Genomic DNA, 18527 nt, shown 5'->3' on the forward strand with positions numbered 1-18527 from the left:
ACCACCCCACTACCACTATCAGATTAGAGCCATAATGGAGACTAGACATCTACCACCCCACTACCACTATCAGATTAGAACCATAATGGAGACATCTACCACCCCACTACCACTATCAGATTAGAGCCATAATGGAGACATCTACCACCCCACTACCACTATCAGATTAGAGCCATGATGGAGACTAGACATCTACCACTACCAGATTAGAGCAATAATGGAGACATCTACCACTATCAGATTAGAGCCATAATGGAGACATCTACCACCCCACTACCACTATCAGATTAGAGCCATAATGAAGACTAGACATCTACCACCCCACTACCACTATCAGATTAGAGCCATAATGGAGACATCTACCACCCCACTACCACTACCAGATTAGAGCCATAATGGAGACTAGACATCTACCACCCCACTACCACTATCAGATTAGAGCCATAAAGGAGACTGGACATCTACCACCCCACTACCACTATCAGATTAGAGCCATAATGGAGACATCTACCACCCCACTACCACTATCAGATTAGAGCCATAATGGAGACATCTACCACCCCACTACCACTATCAGATTAGAGCCATAATGGAGACATCTACCACCTCACTACCACTATCAGATTAGAGCCATAAGGGAGACTAGACATCTACCACCCCACTACCACTATCAGATTAGAGCCATAATGGAGACATCTATCACCCCACTACCACTATCAGATTAGAGCCATAATGAAGACTAGACATCTACCACCCCACTACCACTATCAGATTAGAGCCATAATGGAGACATCTACCACCCCACTACCACTATCAGATTAGAGCCATAATGGAGACTAGACATCTACCACCCCACTACCACTATCAGATTAGAGCCATAATGGAGACATCTACCACCCCACTACCACTATCAGATTAGAGCCATATTGGAGACATCTACCACCCCACTACCACTATCAGATTAGAGCCATAATGGAGACATCTACCACCTCACTACCACTATCAGAATAGAGCCATAAAGTAGACTAGACATCTACCACTATCAGATTAGAGCCATAATGGAGACTAGACATCTACCACTATCAGATTAGAGCCATAATGGAGACTAGACATCTACCACTATCAGATTAGAGCCATAATGGAGACTAGACATCTACCACTATCAGATTAGAGCCATAATGGAGACTAGACATCTACCACCCCACTACCACTATCAGATTAGAGCCATAATGGAGACTAGACATCTACCACCCCACTACCACTATCAGATTAGAGCCATAATGGAGACTAGACATCTACCACCCCACTACCACTATCAGATTAGAACCATAATGGAGACATCTACCACCCCACTACCACTATCAGATTAGAGCCATAATGGAGACTAGACATCTACCACCCCACTACCACTATCAGATTAGAGCCATAATGGAGACATCTACCATCCCACTAGCACTATCAGATTAGAGCCATAATGGAGACATCTACCATCCCACTACCACTCTCAGATTAGAGCCATAATGGAGACATCTACCACCCCACTACCACTATCAGATTAGAACCATAATGGAGACTAGACATCTACCACTATCAGATTAGAGCCATAATGGAGACTAGACATCTACCACTATCAGATTAGAGCCATAATGGAGACTAGACATCTACCACCCCACTACCACTATCAGATTAGAGCCATAATGGAGACATCTGCCACCCCACTACCACTATCAGATTAGAGCCATAATGGAGACATCTACTACCCCACTACCACTCTCAGATTAGAGCCATAATGGAGACATCTACCACCCCACTACCACTATCAGATTAGAGCCATAATGGAGACTAGACATCTACCACTATCAGATTAGAGCCATAATGGAGACTAGACATCTACCACTATCAGATTAGAGCCATAATGGAGACTAGACATCTACCACCCCACTACCACTATCAGATTAGAGCCATAATGGAGACATCTACCACCCCACTACCACTATCAGATTAGAGCCATAATGGAGACATCTACCACCCCACTACCACTATCAGATTAGAGCCATAATGGAGACATCTACCACCCCACTACCACTATCAGATTAGAGCCATAATAAAGACATCTACCACCCCACTACCACTATCAGATTAGAGCCATAATAAAGACATCTACCACCCCACTACCACTATCAGATTAGAGCCATAATGGAGACTAGACATCTACCACCCCACTACCACTATCAGATTAGAGCCATAATGGAGACATCTACCACCCCACTACCACTATCAGATTAGAGCCATAATGAAGACTAGACATCTACCACCCCACTACCAGATTAGAACCATAATGAAGACATCTACCACCCCACTACTACTATCAGATTAGAGCCATAATGAAGACTAGACATCTACCACCCCACTACCACTACCAGATTAGAGCCATAATGAAGACATCTACCACCCCACTACCACTATCAGATTAGAGCCATAATGAAGACTGGACATCTACCACCCCACTACCACTATCAGATTAGAGCCATAATGGAGACTTCTACCACCCCACTACCACTATCAGATTAGAGCCATAATGGAGACTAGACATCTACCACCCCACTACCACTATCAGATTAGAACCATAATGGAGACATCTACCACCCCACTACCACTATCAGATTAGAGCCATAATGGAGACATCTACCACCCCACTACCACTATCAGATTAGAGCCATGATGGAGACTAGACATCTACCACTACCAGATTAGAGCCATAATGGAGACATCTACCACCCCACTACCACTATCAGATTAGAGCCATAATGAAGACTAGACATCTACCACCCCACTACCACTATCAGATTAGAGCCATAATGGAGACATCTACCACCCCACTACCACTACCAGATTAGAGCCATAATGGAGACTAGACATCTACCAACTCACTACCACTATCAGATTAGAGCCATAAGGGAGACTGGACATCTACCACCCCACTACCACTATCAGATTAGAGCCATAATGGAGACATCTACCACCCCACTACCACTATCAGATTAGAGCCATAATGGAGACATCTACCACCCCACTACCACTATCAGATTAGAGCCATAATGGAGACATCTACCACCTCACTACCACTATCAGATTAGAGCCATAAGGGAGACTAGACATCTACCACCCCACTACCACTATCAGATTAGAGCCATAATGGAGACATCTATCACCCCACTACCACTATCAGATTAGAGCCATAATGGAGACTAGACATCTACCACCCCACTACCACTATCAGATTAGAGCCATAATGGAGACATCTACCACCCCACTACCACTATCAGATTAGAGCCATATTGGAGACATCTACCACCCCACTACCACTATCAGATTAGAGCCATAATGGAGACATCTACCACCTCACTACCACTATCAGAATAGAGCCATAAAGTAGACTAGACATCTACCACTATCAGATTAGAGCCATAATGGAGACTAGACATCTACCACTATCAGATTAGAGCCATAATGGAGACTAGACATCTACCACTATCAGATTAGAGCCATAATGGAGACTAGACATCTACCACTATCAGATTAGAGCCATAATGGAGACTAGACATCTACCACCCCACTACCACTATCAGATTAGAGCCATAATGGAGACTAGACATCTACCACCCCACTACCACTATCAGATTAGAGCCATAATGGAGACTAGACATCTACCACCCCACTACCACTATCAGATTAGAACCATAATGGAGACATCTACCACCCCACTACCACTATCAGATTAGAGCCATAATGGAGACTAGACATCTACCACCCCACTACCACTATCAGATTAGAACCATAATGGAGACATCTACCACCCCACTATCACTATCAGATTAGAGCCATAATGGAGACTAGACATCTACCACCCCACTACCACTATCAGATTAGAGCCATAATGGAGACATCTACCACCCCACTACCACTATCAGACTAGAGCCATAATGGAGACTTGACATCTACCACCCCACTACCACTATCAGATTAGAGCCATAATGGAGACATCTACCATCCCACTAGCACTATCAGATTAGAGCCATAATGGAGACATCTACCATCCCACTACCACTCTCAGATTAGAGCCATAATGGAGACATCTACCACCCCACTACCACTATCAGATTAGAGCCATAATGGAGACTAGACATCTACCACTATCAGATTAGAGCCATAATGGAGACTAGACATCTACCACTATCAGATTAGAGCCATAATGGAGACTAGACATCTACCACCCCACTACCACTATCAGATTAGAGCCATAATGGAGACTAGACATCTACCACCCCACTACCACTATCAGATTAGAGCCATAATGGAGACTAGACATCTACCACCCCACTACCACTATCAGATTAGAACCATAATGGAGACATCTACCACCCCACTACCACTATCAGATTAGAGCCATGATGGAGACTAGACATCTACCACTACCAGATTAGAGCCATAATGGAGACATCTACCACTATTAGATTAGAGCCATGATGGAGACATCTACCACCCCACTACCACTATCAGATTAGAGCCATAATGGAGAGATCTACCACCCCACTACCACTATCAGATTAGAGCCATAATGGAGACTAGACATCTACCACCCCACTACCACTATCAGATTAGAGCCATAATGGAGACATCTACCACCCCACTACCACTATCAGATTAGAGCCATAATGGAGACTAGACATCTACCACTACCAGATTAGAGCCATAATGGAGACATCTACCTCCCCACTACCACTATCAGATTAGAGCCATAATGGAGACATCTACCACCCCACTATCACTATCAGATTAGAGCCATAATGGAGACATCTACCACACCACTATCAGATTAGAGCCATAATGGAGACATCTACCACCCCACTATCACTATCAGATTAGAGCCATAATGGAGACATCTGCCACCCCACTACCACTATCAGATTAGAGCCATAATGGAGACATCTACTACCCCACTACCACTATCAGATTAGAGCCATAATGGAGACATCTACCACCCCACTACCACTATCAGATTAGAGCCATAATGGAGACATCTACCACCCCACTACCACTATCAGATTAGAGCCATAATAAAGACATCTACCACCCCACTACCACTATCAGATTAGAGCCATAATAAAGACATCTACCACCCCACTACCACTATCAGATTAGAGCCATAATGGAGACTAGACATCTACCACCCCACTACCACTATCAGATTAGAGCCATAATGGAGACATCTACCACCCCACTACCACTATCAGATTAGAGCCATAATGAAGACTAGACATCTACCACCCCACTACCAGATTAGAACCATAATGAAGACATCTACCACCCCACTACTACTATCAGATTAGAGCCATAATGAAGACTAGACATCTACCACCCCACTACCACTACCAGATTAGAGCCATAATGAAGACATCTACCACCCCACTACCACTATCAGATTAGAGCCATAATGAAGACTGGACATCTACCACCCCACTACCACTATCAGATTAGAGCCATAATGGAGACATCTACCACCCCACTACCACTATCAGATTAGAGCCATAATGAAGACTAGACATCTACCACCCCACTACCAGATTAGAGCCATAATGAAGACATCTACCACCCCACTACCACTATCAGATTAGAGCCATAATGAAGACTAGACATCTACCACCCCACTACCACTATCAGATTAGAGCCATAATGGAGACATCTACCACCCCACTACCACTATCAGATTAGAGCCATATTGGAGACATCTACCACCCCACTACCACTACCAGATTAGAGCCATAATGAAGACATCTACCACCCCACTACCACTATCAGATTAGAGCCATAATGAAGACTAGACATCTACCACCCCACTACCACTATCAGATTAGAGCCATAATGGAGACATCTACCACCCCACTACCACTATCAGATTAGAGCCATATTGGAGACATCTACCACCCCACTACCACTATCAGATTAGAGCCATAATGGAGACATCTACCACCTCACTACCACTATCAGATTAGAGCCATAAAGTAGACTAGACATCTACCACTATCAGATTAGAGCCATAATGGAGACTAGACATCTACCACTATCAGATTAGAGCCATAATGGAGACTAGACATCTACCACTATCCGATTAGAGCCATAATGGAGACTAGACATCTACCACTATCAGATTAGAGCCATAATGGAGAGATCTACCACCCCACTACCACTATCAGATTAGAGCCATAATGGAGACTAGACATCTACCACCCCACTACCACTATCAGATTAGAGCCATAATGGAGACATCTACCACCCCACTACCACTATCAGATTAGAGCCATAATGGAGACTAGACATCTACCACTACCAGATTAGAGCCATAATGGAGACATCTACCTCCCCACTACCACTATCAGATTAGAGCCATAATGGAGACATCTACCACCCCACTATCACTATCAGATTAGAGCCATAATGGAGACATCTACCACACCACTATCAGATTAGAGCCATAATGGAGACATCTACCACCCCACTATCACTATCAGATTAGAGCCATAATGGAGACATCTGCCACCCCACTACCACTATCAGATTAGAGCCATAATGGAGACATCTACTACCCCACTACCACTATCAGATTAGAGCCATAATGGAGACATCTACCACCCCACTATCACTATCAGATTAGAGCCATAATGGAGACATCTACCACCCCACTACCACTATCAGATTAGAGCCATAATGGAGACATCTACCACCCCACTACCACTATCAGATTAGAGCCATAATGGAGACATCTACCACCCCACTACCACTATCAGATTAGAGCCATAATGAAGACTAGACATCTACCACCCCACTACCACTATCAGATTAGAGCCATAATGGAGACATCTACCACCCCACTACCACTATCAGATTAGAGCCATAATGAAGACTAGACATCTACCACCCCACTACCAGATTAGAACCATAATGAAGACATCTACCACCCCACTACTACTATCAGATTAGAGCCATAATGAAGACTAGACATCTACCACCCCACTACCACTACCAGATTAGAGCCATAATGAAGACATCTACCACCCCACTACCACTATCAGATTAGAGCCATAATGAAGACTGGACATCTACCACCCCACTACCACTATCAGATTAGAGCCATAATGGAGACATCTACCACCCCACTACCACTATCAGATTAGAGCCATAATGAAGACTAGACATCTACCACCCCACTACCAGATTAGAGCCATAATGAAGACATCTACCACCCCACTACCACTATCAGATTAGAGCCATAATGAAGACTAGACATCTACCACCCCACTACCACTATCAGATTAGAGCCATAATGGAGACATCTACCACCCCACTACCACTATCAGATTAGAGCCATATTGGAGACATCTACCACCCCACTACCACTACCAGATTAGAGCCATAATGAAGACATCTACCACCCCACTACCACTATCAGATTAGAGCCATAATGAAGACTAGACATCTACCACCCCACTACCACTATCAGATTAGAGCCATATTGGAGACATCTACCACCCCACTACCACTATCAGATTAGAGCCATAATGGAGACATCTACCACCTCACTACCACTATCAGATTAGAGCCATAAAGTAGACTAGACATCTACCACTATCAGATTAGAGCCATAATGGAGACTAGACATCTACCACTATCAGATTAGAGCCATAATGGAGACTAGACATCTACCACTATCCGATTAGACCCATAATGGAGACTAGACATCTACCACTATCAGATTAGAGCCATAATGGAGACTAGACATCTACCACTATCAGATTAGATCCATAATCGAGACTAGACATCTACCACCCCACTACCACTATCAGATTAGAGCCATAATGGAGACTAGACATCTACCACCCCACTACTACTATCAGATTAGAGCCATAATGGAGACTAGACATCTACCACCCCACTACCACTATCAGATTAGAGCCATAATGGAGACATCTACCACCCCACTACCACTATCAGATTAGAGTCATAATGGAGACATCTACCACCCCACTACCACTATCAGATTAGAGCCATAATGGAGACTAGACATCTACCACTACCAGATTAGAGCCATAATGGAGACATCTACCTCCCCACTACCACTATCAGATTAGAGCCATAATGGAGACATCTACCACCCCACTATCACTATCAGATTAGAGCCATAATGGAGACTAGACATCTACCACCCCACTACCACTATCAGATTAGAGCCATAATGGAGACATCTACCACCCCACTACCACTATCAGACTAGAGCCATAATGGAGACTTGACATCTACCACCCCACTACCACTATCAGATTAGAGCCATAATGGAGACATCTACCATCCCACTAGCACTATCAGATTAGAGCCATAATGGAGACATCTACCATCCCACTACCACTCTCAGATTAGAGCCATAATGGAGACATCTACCACCCCACTACCACTATCAGATTAGAGCCATAATGGAGACATCTACCACCCCACTACCACTATCAGAGAATGTCATATGGTCAGATGAAACCAAAATAGAACTTTTTGGTAAAAACTCAACTCGTCGTGTTTGGAGGACAAAGAATGCTGAGTTGCATCCAAAGAACACCATGCCTACTGTGAAGCATGGGGGTGGAAACATCATGCTTTGGGGCTGTTTTTCTGCAAAGGGACCAGGACGACTGATCCGTGTAAAGGAAAGAATGAATGGGGCCATGTATCGTGAGATTTTGAGTGAAAACCTCCTTCCATCAGCAAGGGCATTGAAGGTGAAACGTGGCTGGGTCTTTCAGCATGACAATGATCCCAAACACTCCGCCCGGGCAACGAAGGAGTGGCTTCGTAAGAAGCATTTCAAGGTCCTGGAGTGGCCTAGCCAGTCTCCAGATCTCAACCCCATAGAACATCTTTGGAGGGAGTTGAAAGTCCGTGTTGCCCAGCGACAGCCCCAAAACATCACTGCTCTAGAGGAGATCTGCATGGAGGAATGGGCCAAAATACCAGCAACAGTGTGTGAAAACCTTGTGAAGGCTTACACAAAACGTTTGACCTGTGTCATTGCCAACAAAGGGTATATAACAAAGTATTGAGATAAACTTTTGTTATTTACCAAATACTTATTTTCCACCATAATTTGCAAATAAATTCATAAAAAATCCTACAAGGTGATTTTCTGGAATTTTTTTCTCATTTTGTCTGTCATAGTTGAAGTGTACCTATGATGAAAATTACAGGCCTCTCATCTTTTTAAGTGGGAGAACTTGCACAATTGGTGGCTGACAAAATAATTTTTTGCCCCACTGTACATGTAGATCGAGTTATTAAAGTGACTATGCATTGATAATAACAGAGAGTAGCAGCGGTGTAAAAGAGGGGGGGCAAATGCAAATAGTCTGGGTTTCCATTTGATTAGCTATTCAGGAGTCTTATGGCTTGGGGGTAGAAGCTGTTTAGAAGCCTCTTGGACCAAGACTTGGCGCTCCGGTACCGCTGTCTGAAAATGTAATTGTTTTGACCGTTTGGAAGTTTAGTGAAGCGCGTTCATTTTCAATGAAAGAAGTGAAGTGGGGGGGAAGACCGAAGTTGGAATAAGCTGGACTTTATTCATATACTCAGCGACGTCGCGTCGTGATTGACCAATCGAAGCTCACTATAGCTTCCAGCCTCTACTGGATTGGCTGTTGATACCTAGCAGTACGTAGCATGCTTGCTAGCAGTACGTAGCATGCTTGCTAGCAGTACGTAGCATGCTTGCTAGCAGTACGTAGCATGCTTGCTAGCAGTACGTAGCATGCTTGCTAGCAGCCACACGAGGATGAAGCTAGCATGACTATAGTAGATCACTGCTGTTAGCCATGCAGTGCACCTTCCAAAAGTGATTCCTCATTATGACATGATTGACTTTACCCTGTATATCTAAAAATGACCATATACACTGATTGTTTAAAGCAAAACTATTGCTAATGGTGAACCTGAACAATCAAAATATCAACTCAAATATATTTATGAAGCCCTTCTTACATCAGCTGATATCTCAAAATGCTGTACAGAAACCCAGCCTAAAACCCCAAACAGCAAGCAATGCAGGTGTAGAAGCACGGTGGCTAGGAAAAACTCCCTAGAAAGACCAGAACCTAGGAAGAAACCTAGAGAGGAACCGGGCTATGAGGGGTGGCCAGTCCTCTTCTGGCTGTACTGGGTTATAACAGAACATGGCCAAGATGTTCAAATGTTCATAAATGACCAGCAGGGTAAAATAATAATAATCACAATACAATCTATTGTAAGTCCTGTGCAGTGGGTCTAGCCAGATGAGCTATGGAGAGGAGGATAATGTAGTTCTGGCGGTCTGGCTGTTCCCACCTCCTCCCTATCTGACATTTTCTCCTCTGTATTATCAGGTATTACTTGTTCCCCAGGCTCAAACACAGTGTTGTGACTTTTAACCCAACTAAATGGTTCAAGTCTTGGTTTGACAGTCACCAGATCAGGGAATTCACTTCAATGTTGTTTTTTGTTTTTTGTTTTTTTAACCAGGTAAGTTGACTGAGAACACATTCTCATTTACAGCAACGACCAGGGGAGAGGAATGAGCCAATTGTAAGCTGGGGATGATTAGGTGGCCATGATGGTATGAGGGCCAGATTGGGAATTTAGCCAGGACAGAGGGGGTTAACACCCCTACTCTTACGATAAGTGCCATGGGATCTTTTGCGACCACAGAGAGTCAGGACCCCAGTTTAACATCCCATTGGAAAGAAATCACCCTTCACTGGGATATTTGTCCCTAATCACTGCCCTGAGGCATTGGGATATTTGTCCCTAATCACTGCCCTGGGGCATTGGGATATTTGTCCCTAATCATTGCCCTGAGGCATTGGGATATTTGTCCCTAATCACTGCCCTGGGGCATTGGGATATTTGTCCCTAATCACTGCCCTGGGGCATTGGGATATTTGTCCCTAATCACTGCCCTGGGGCATTGGGATATTTGTCCCTAATCACTGCCCTGGGGCATTGGGATATTTGTCCCTAATCACTGCCCTGAGGCATTGGGATATTTGTCCCTAATCACTGCCCTGGGGCATTGGGATATTTGTCCCTAATCACTGCCCTGGGGCATTGGGATATTTGTCCCTAATCACTGCCCTGGGGCATTGGGATAATTTATTTCAGACCAGATGGAAGAGTTCCTCCTACTGGGCCTCCTACACCACTTCCAGCAGCATCTGGTCTCCCATCCAGGGACCAACCAGGACCAACCCTGCTTAGCTTCAGAGGCAAGCCAGCAGTGGGATGCAGGGTGGTATGCTGCTGTTTAGTAAACATAATTTACTAATGGCTCATATCATATGCCTATGTGTATGCCTATCATACGCCTATCATACACCTATCATATGCCTATGTGTATGCTTGTGAAAAGAAGAGATGCACTTGCAGTAAATGTCTGCTGTGGTTTTTCACCCTGTGTTTCCGTCTATGTTTTATTGTGAATTAGCTGTTAAGAACTGTAACAAAGCTGTAGCTGTGAATGAAATGTCTGTTTTTGTTGACATGTTGGCTGTGAAGCCGTCTGTCCAGGTAGTGGTTTTCTGTACCACTAGAGGGCAGTAGAACATCACTGTGCATGGTCCTGGAATAACTTTGTGAGCTCTGCAACTGATTTCTACATGAATTTACTTTGTAAATAAGGTCTAATAAGATTCGGTAAGATATTTGGTCAATTATCAGGACATTTGCAATTATTCTACTATCAAAATGAAGAAATAATGTATTTGAAGATTGAGTAGTGGATTTTGAGGAACGGTTCTATACAATACAGAATACTACAGAGTTATAGGTGCCAAACTGTTTTGTCTTCAAGAAAACAATAGTTCCATAAGGTCACAGTGAATATCCATCTGTTTGGAAGCAGGAACCAGCTTGAATGCATTCTGAATAGAGCTCTCTTTGATTGTTGTTTTGGCCAAGACCGCACTGTTTCCTGTCTGCCAAATTTTACATGGGCTACTAGCCCCTCCTTGTTTTTCTTTCTTTCTTTCTCCCCGCTCTCTCCCACACTCACTGGCTCCCACCTCCTCTTCAGGGCCGGAATACCGCATTTGGGGCACAGCCCCCCTCTCCCCCCCCCCCCCCCCGCCCTACACACACACACAAATAAGAGAGACAAATGTGCAATTTTATAATGATATTCTACACATTCTGTCATGATGCTAATAAAATGCATTTAAAGATAATTTCCTGCAATTCTTCACTTTTTACCATGAGGCAGGGTGGAAAATGAGCAGTTTTTATTGCTCATCTCATGATTTTGTTCACATTTTGACATGAGGCTGAGAGAATTTTACAGTTTTAAAGCTAATTTCCCTGCAATTCTACAGTTTTGTAAAAAAAAAAAAAAAGTATTTTTTCCTCCCCAATTACGATCTTGTCTCATCGCTGCAACTCCCCAATGGGCTCGAGGGAGGCGAAGGTCGAAACATGCGTCCTCCGAAACATGACCTGCCAAACCGCGCTTCTTATCACCCTCCCGCTTAACCCGGAAGCCAGCCGCACCAATGTGTCACACCGTTCAACTGACGACTGAGGTCAGCTTGCAGGCGCCCGGCTCGCCACTAGGAGTCGCTTGAGCGCGATGAGACAAGTAAAGCCTGCCTCCTGGCCAAACCCTCCGCTAATCCGGACAACGCTGGTCCAATTGTGTGCCACCGTATGGAACTCCCGGTCATGGGTGGTTTTGATACAGCCCGGGATTGAACCCGGGTCTGTAGTGACACCTTTGCCACTGCAATGTAGTGCATTAGACCGCTGTGCAACTCAGGAGGCCCAATTCTACATTTTTTTGCTATCATATGCAAATGTTTTGGTGGGGGGGGTTGGGGGCCCCCTGGAGTGCCCATGTGTTGGTAATCCGGCCCTGCTTCTTTTCCCTCTCTCACCCCTCACTGGTCCTGCATTTGGAAGGTTGATCTTGTGGAAAAAAATCCCTGACATCTGAGGAGCTCCCGGGATTTAGCAAGCATGCCTAGTGGTCGCTGCCTACTCTGAGGAAACGGGTGTACATACGAGTCATACCAAGCAAAGTCTGCGTGTCAGTGCAGTCGACTTTACAGCTGGCTGTAAGGTTAGGAACAACTGGCGTTAGGAACATACATTTAGACAATCTTAACAAGTATTCTAAAAACTCCATTTTGAATTTTGTCGGGAACTATTTTAAAGCGTTTTTTTTTTTGTTGTTACCTTGATTCGATGATATTATTTTTTGCGCGTAGAAAAGTTGAGCTGAAGGCTGGGCCCTTTTAGCTGCTCTGTGTCGATCGACTCGTCCACGTACATTTAAACTGACTGCGGTCGCATCATTTTCCCCTCTAAAAAGCTGGTCTTTTTTTGCTAAACTGTTAAATGCTTGTTACAAAAATGGATCTGTTGAATTATCAGTATCTGGACAAAATGAACAACAACATCGGCATACTCTGCTACGAAGGTAAACACATTACTTTCTGTTATTTTTTTGTTGATTTGGAAACTGTTTTACACGTGAAATTACAACAACATAATGATATAAAACATGACATTTAAAATCGCTGGTTCATTTGTTGCCTATAACTTGTCGCATCTGTTTTTATTAAAAAAGCTGAAATGTTATTACTTCATATAAGTTTCATGATTGTGTTTTAAATAAATCGGAAATATCACCCCAGCACACTGTAGATGTGTTGAATACTCCTGGAATAATGTGTTTTCTATCGTAGAAGATATTAAACGTATTCCAAGTGTAATAGTAGCAGTAAGAGTGTTTGAACTGAAACCTTGTGAACTGAAATACACTTTCATACCAGGGGATATTTCCTCTAGAAATGTGGGAATACATCTGACCTCGTTTCCATTCTGTTAGTCCCCCCTTGGCCACTACACCAATGTTGTACTATTGAAAGTAAGATTTAAAGAAACATGTCTCTTATTGAACGTCAGGGGATCCGTCATCATAGTGTAATTGTTATTGTTCACAAGTATTATTAACTCACAGGAATGATAGAGAGGAGTTGCAGAATTTATCTGATTTGCTCATAATTAGATTTTTGTATTTTGACTATTGTTATCTACCGGTGGACAATTTGGTCATCCATTAGCACGTGTGCGTGTGTGTGTGTGTATATATTATATATCAGAACACTACATCTCCTCCACTGACCCAGATTCAGGTTGACTCACAGGAATTATACTGGTTGTGTAATTAGTCTGACACTCTCACCATTTCGATGTATCACAGACAGAGGCATTGTCTCCGTGCTGGTCCCCCCCTCTGCTTTTATTAGCTAGTAAATGGTGGTAGGCTGTTCCAGACAGGGATGACTTCACACACTCTGTATTGACTGTTGTTGACTATCTGTGGTCAATTGCTCCTCCACTGTGGACCATAATCAAACATTATTTACATATTTCACTCCAGCACGGTGGCGGATGAAATCCGTGGGGCTTTTTTTGTAATGAGGAGAAGGATCATTGTGGATATATAAGTTAAGTGATGTCTGGCATTGTGTCAGTACTTCTTGTTTTGGGTACGAGGAAGTCAGTCACCATGACTACAGAGGGTCCAGTATGTAAGGGTCTGTAGATGTTGGGTAATGGCTCTGAGTCTAGTGGCTCTAATACTATTTTCAAGTCATTTCAAATACTTAGTAGCTCTAGCTATGCTTGATTTAGCTTTCCTGTTGCAATCAAACCAATAGAAACGTTCCTAAAGTACAAACCCTGACCCTGCCCTTGTGGCACTCCAGGCTAAAAAACAAACAAACAAACATTTGAAATAGTATTTGAACTCAGGAAGGTGTGCTGAAGAAGGTGACAGTGTACCATCTATTACATCTTGCCTATGCCGTTCGGCCATCCCTGTAGCTCAGTTGGTAGAGCATGGTGTTTGCAACGCCAGGGTTGTGGGTTCGATTCCCACGGGGGGCCAGTACAGGGAGAAAAAAAAAAAAAAGGAAGAAATGTATGCATTCACTGCTGTAAGTCGCTCTGGATAAGAGCGTCTGCTAAATGACTAAAATGTAAATGTAACTGCACTCCTTTACACTTGTGTGTACAAGGTAGTTGTTGTGGAATTAGTAGATTACTTGTTAGATATTACTGCATGGTCGGAACTAGAAGTACAAGCATTTCGCTACACTCGCATTAACACCTGCTAACCATGTGTATGTGACCAATACATTTGATTTGATTTGATAGCACTGTCAAACTCAACTCTGGACCTCGAAGACAGTTCCACTGTGTGTTTTCATTGTTCCCCTCTAATCAGGGACTGATTTAGACCCGGGACACCAGGTGGGTGCAGGTAGAACAGAAAACCGGCAGGCTCCGGACCTCATAGGGCATTGTTTCCCGTGGTCCTCGGGACTCGAAGTGGTGCACGTTTTGACCTAACACTACACAGCCGATTCAACTAATCATCAAGCTTTGATCATTTGAATCAGCTGTTTTGAATTAAGAGTTGAATCCCCCTGCCCTATCAGCTAGCCCTCCTGTTGCTGCCCGTCACTAGCTGGCTGTCAGAGGGGTAGACAGACAGACATACAGACAGACATACCATACATGCTTTCCTTCCTGGGTTCAACATGATCTCTCTCACCCAATCACTCTCTGAGATCTCCTCTCTCCTCTCTCTCTCCTCTCTCTCTCTCTCTCTCTCTCTCTCTCTCTCTCGGATCACTCTATTGTTCAGTCTTGTGTGAATATCCACTCTTACTGACACAAGTATTATTGACTCACAGGAATGATAGAGAGGAGTTGCAGAATTTATCTGATTTGATCAGTATTAGATTTTTGTATTTTGACTATTGTTATCTACCAGTGGACGGGGCGGCAGCGTAGCCTAGTGGTTAGAGCGTTGGCCTAGTAACCGAAAGGTTGCAAGATCGAATCCCCGAGCTGACAAGGTAAAAACCTGTCGTTCTGCCCCTGAACAAGGTAGTTAACCCGCTGTCATTGAAAATAAGAATTTGTTCTTAACTTGCCTAGTTAAATAAAGGTAAAATATAAATAAATAAAACTCTCGGATCGCTCTCTGATCTCTCTCTCCGATATCAATTTAAATTCAAAGAGCTTTATTGGGAAACATATGTTTACATCTCTGATCTCTTGCTCTCTTTCTGGTTTCTCTATCCGATCTCTGTGGGGTGGAAAATTGGAAACGGAGGAATGGACTGATATGTAAATAGAATGGCTCATCAGACCGACAATCACAAACCTTAAATCCACCAGCATGTCCACTTCCTGGTTTGGCTACTGCCTGGTGTCACCACATTCCCTATGGGCCCTGGTCCAAAGTAGTGCACTATATAGGGCCCTGGTCCAAAGTAGTGCACTATATAGGGAATGGAGTGCCATTTGGAATGACGTGGTCATGGCCTACATGCTGCTGCTGGTAGGTACATTAAACCTGCCTGTCACACTAACAGGGCCTTAATCACACCCCCCCTGAGTCCATCCAGCATGCTGCTTACTAAGGGGATTCTCAACATTCCATCAGTGAACAGCAGAGTATTCCAACATATCAAGATCTGGCTTTCACACGGTGTAAATGACTGTGAGCTACTGAGAGAAATATCGACAGTGCCCGTGCATGAAGCATGTTTTCTTCTTTTGGCTCTATACTCAAAGTTTTGGGATTTGAAATCAAACAATGACTATCGAGTCAGCTTTAATTTGAGGGTAATTTGATCCATATCGGATGAACCGTTTAGAAGTTACAGCACTTTTTGTACATCCTCTCCCCCATTTTAGAGGAGCAAAAGTAACGGCACAAATTCACTTGTGTATTAAAGTAGTAAAAAGTAGGGATGCAAATTTTGGTCAATTTTGCTGCCAACTAACTGACCCTCATTAACTGGTCAACAAACAGTACATTTTTTTCCCGAACAGTAAAATGATGTGACCAAGAGAAAATACTATCAGAGATCTGTATATAATGGCGAGATACTTATGGTTTCCCCTTAACGATGGGAGTCGTCCCAAAATAAGCCCGTAGAAACACATTGGGCTTATTTTGGACAGATTTTGTCGAGAGTGAAACCTCTCGCTTTGCCTCTTCCTCTCTGATACCACATGCATACAAAAGACCAGACATTTTTCATTAAGGCTTGCTATTGTTGCATGCTTCCATTAAGCTCTATCATCTTACAGTCAAAAATAGACTGTAGCGTATTATTTAAACCTCTACGGGATCGGTGTTTCTCCAACGGGACGGTTGAGCTAACGTGATTAGCATGACGTTGTAAGTAACAAGAACATTTCCTAGGACATAGACATGTCTTATATGGGCAGAAAGATTACATTTTTTTGTTAATCTAACTGCACTGTCCAATTTACAGTAGCTATTACAGTGAAAAAATACCATGCTATTGTTTGAGGACAGTACACAACAACAACAAATTTAACATGGCAACTGGTTTGATACATTCACCTCTGAAGGTAATGTACTTAAATTCAGTAATCTTGCTCTGATTTGTCATCCTGAGAGTCCCAGAGATAAAATGTAGCATAGTTTTGTTTTGATAAAATCAATTTTATATTTAAATGTAGGAACTGGGTTCTAAAGTTTGAACCCCTGCTGTTTCTGGCCCCATACCCATCCCACCATCTAGTTAGTGTCTTTTCAGTAGGGAAGGTAATTTTCCATAATTTTTTACCTTCATAGGTGTGTGTAAATTTTTATTATTATTACCATATCATTTTTTATATTCTCTATAGTTATGTACCTGAAAATGTATCAATTGTCCGATTTGGGCAGATGTTTGCACTGGATCAGTCTGAAGATTTGCATGTACACTGCTGCCATCTAGTGGTCAAAATCAAAATTGTGCTTAAACTTCAATATTATATTATGGCCTTTCTCTTGCTTTTCAAAGATGATGGAAGCTGTTTTTTTTTGTCTGTCTGTATTATCTTTTACCAGATCTAATGTTATATTCACCTAAATTAGTTTCACATTTCCACAAACTTCAAAGTGTTTCCTTTCAAATGGTACCAAGAAAATGTATATCCTTGCTTCAGGTCCTGAGCTACAGGCAGTTAGATTTGGGTATGTCATTTTTAGGGGCAAATTGGAAAAAAAGGGGGCGGATCCTTAAGAGGTTATTAATGCAACTCCTGAAATGAAATGCAAATTAGCGGAATATACAGTTCTAAACAGCCTAATATGAGCAGTTGTGACAGAGATGAAAATCTCTGTCACAAAATCTCTGTGAGAGAAACTAACTAATAGCAACAACTGTGATGGGTTGTGAGTAGGGATGCACGATATATCGGTAAGCATATCGGAATCGGCCGTTATTAGCTCAAATCTTCCAACATCGGCATCAGCCGGAAAAGGGGGGAGGCTTGCAAGCCGAAGAACACCATCCCAACCGTGAAGCATGGGGGTGGCAGCATCATGTTGTGGGGGTGCTTTGCTGCAGGAGGGACTGGTGCACTTC

The 18527-nt window shown here is 43.2% G+C and overlaps 1 protein-coding gene across 2 annotated transcripts in view; it reads left to right on the top strand.

Moving 5' to 3' along the window:
• vgll4b (vestigial-like family member 4b) overlaps positions 1-18527 on the top strand; it is a 193842-nt gene that overhangs the window by 116817 nt on the left and 58498 nt on the right. Inside the window, exon 1 of one of the 2 annotated variants that reach the window (XM_014168352.3) lies at positions 13034-13537. The exons of the other annotated variant lie outside the window; for it this stretch is intronic. Within the exon in view, the coding sequence (XP_014023827.2) occupies positions 13456-13537 (82 nt within the window). The 5' untranslated portion in view covers positions 13034-13455. Of the gene's footprint in view, positions 1-13033; positions 13538-18527 lie in introns of those variants that run through there. 2 annotated transcript variants of the gene reach the window in all.

The sequence above is a fragment of the Salmo salar genome, chromosome 22 (genome assembly GCF_965601325.2).
Source record: "Salmo salar chromosome 22, fSalSal1, whole genome shotgun sequence".
NCBI lineage: Eukaryota > Metazoa > Chordata > Actinopteri > Salmoniformes > Salmonidae > Salmo > Salmo salar.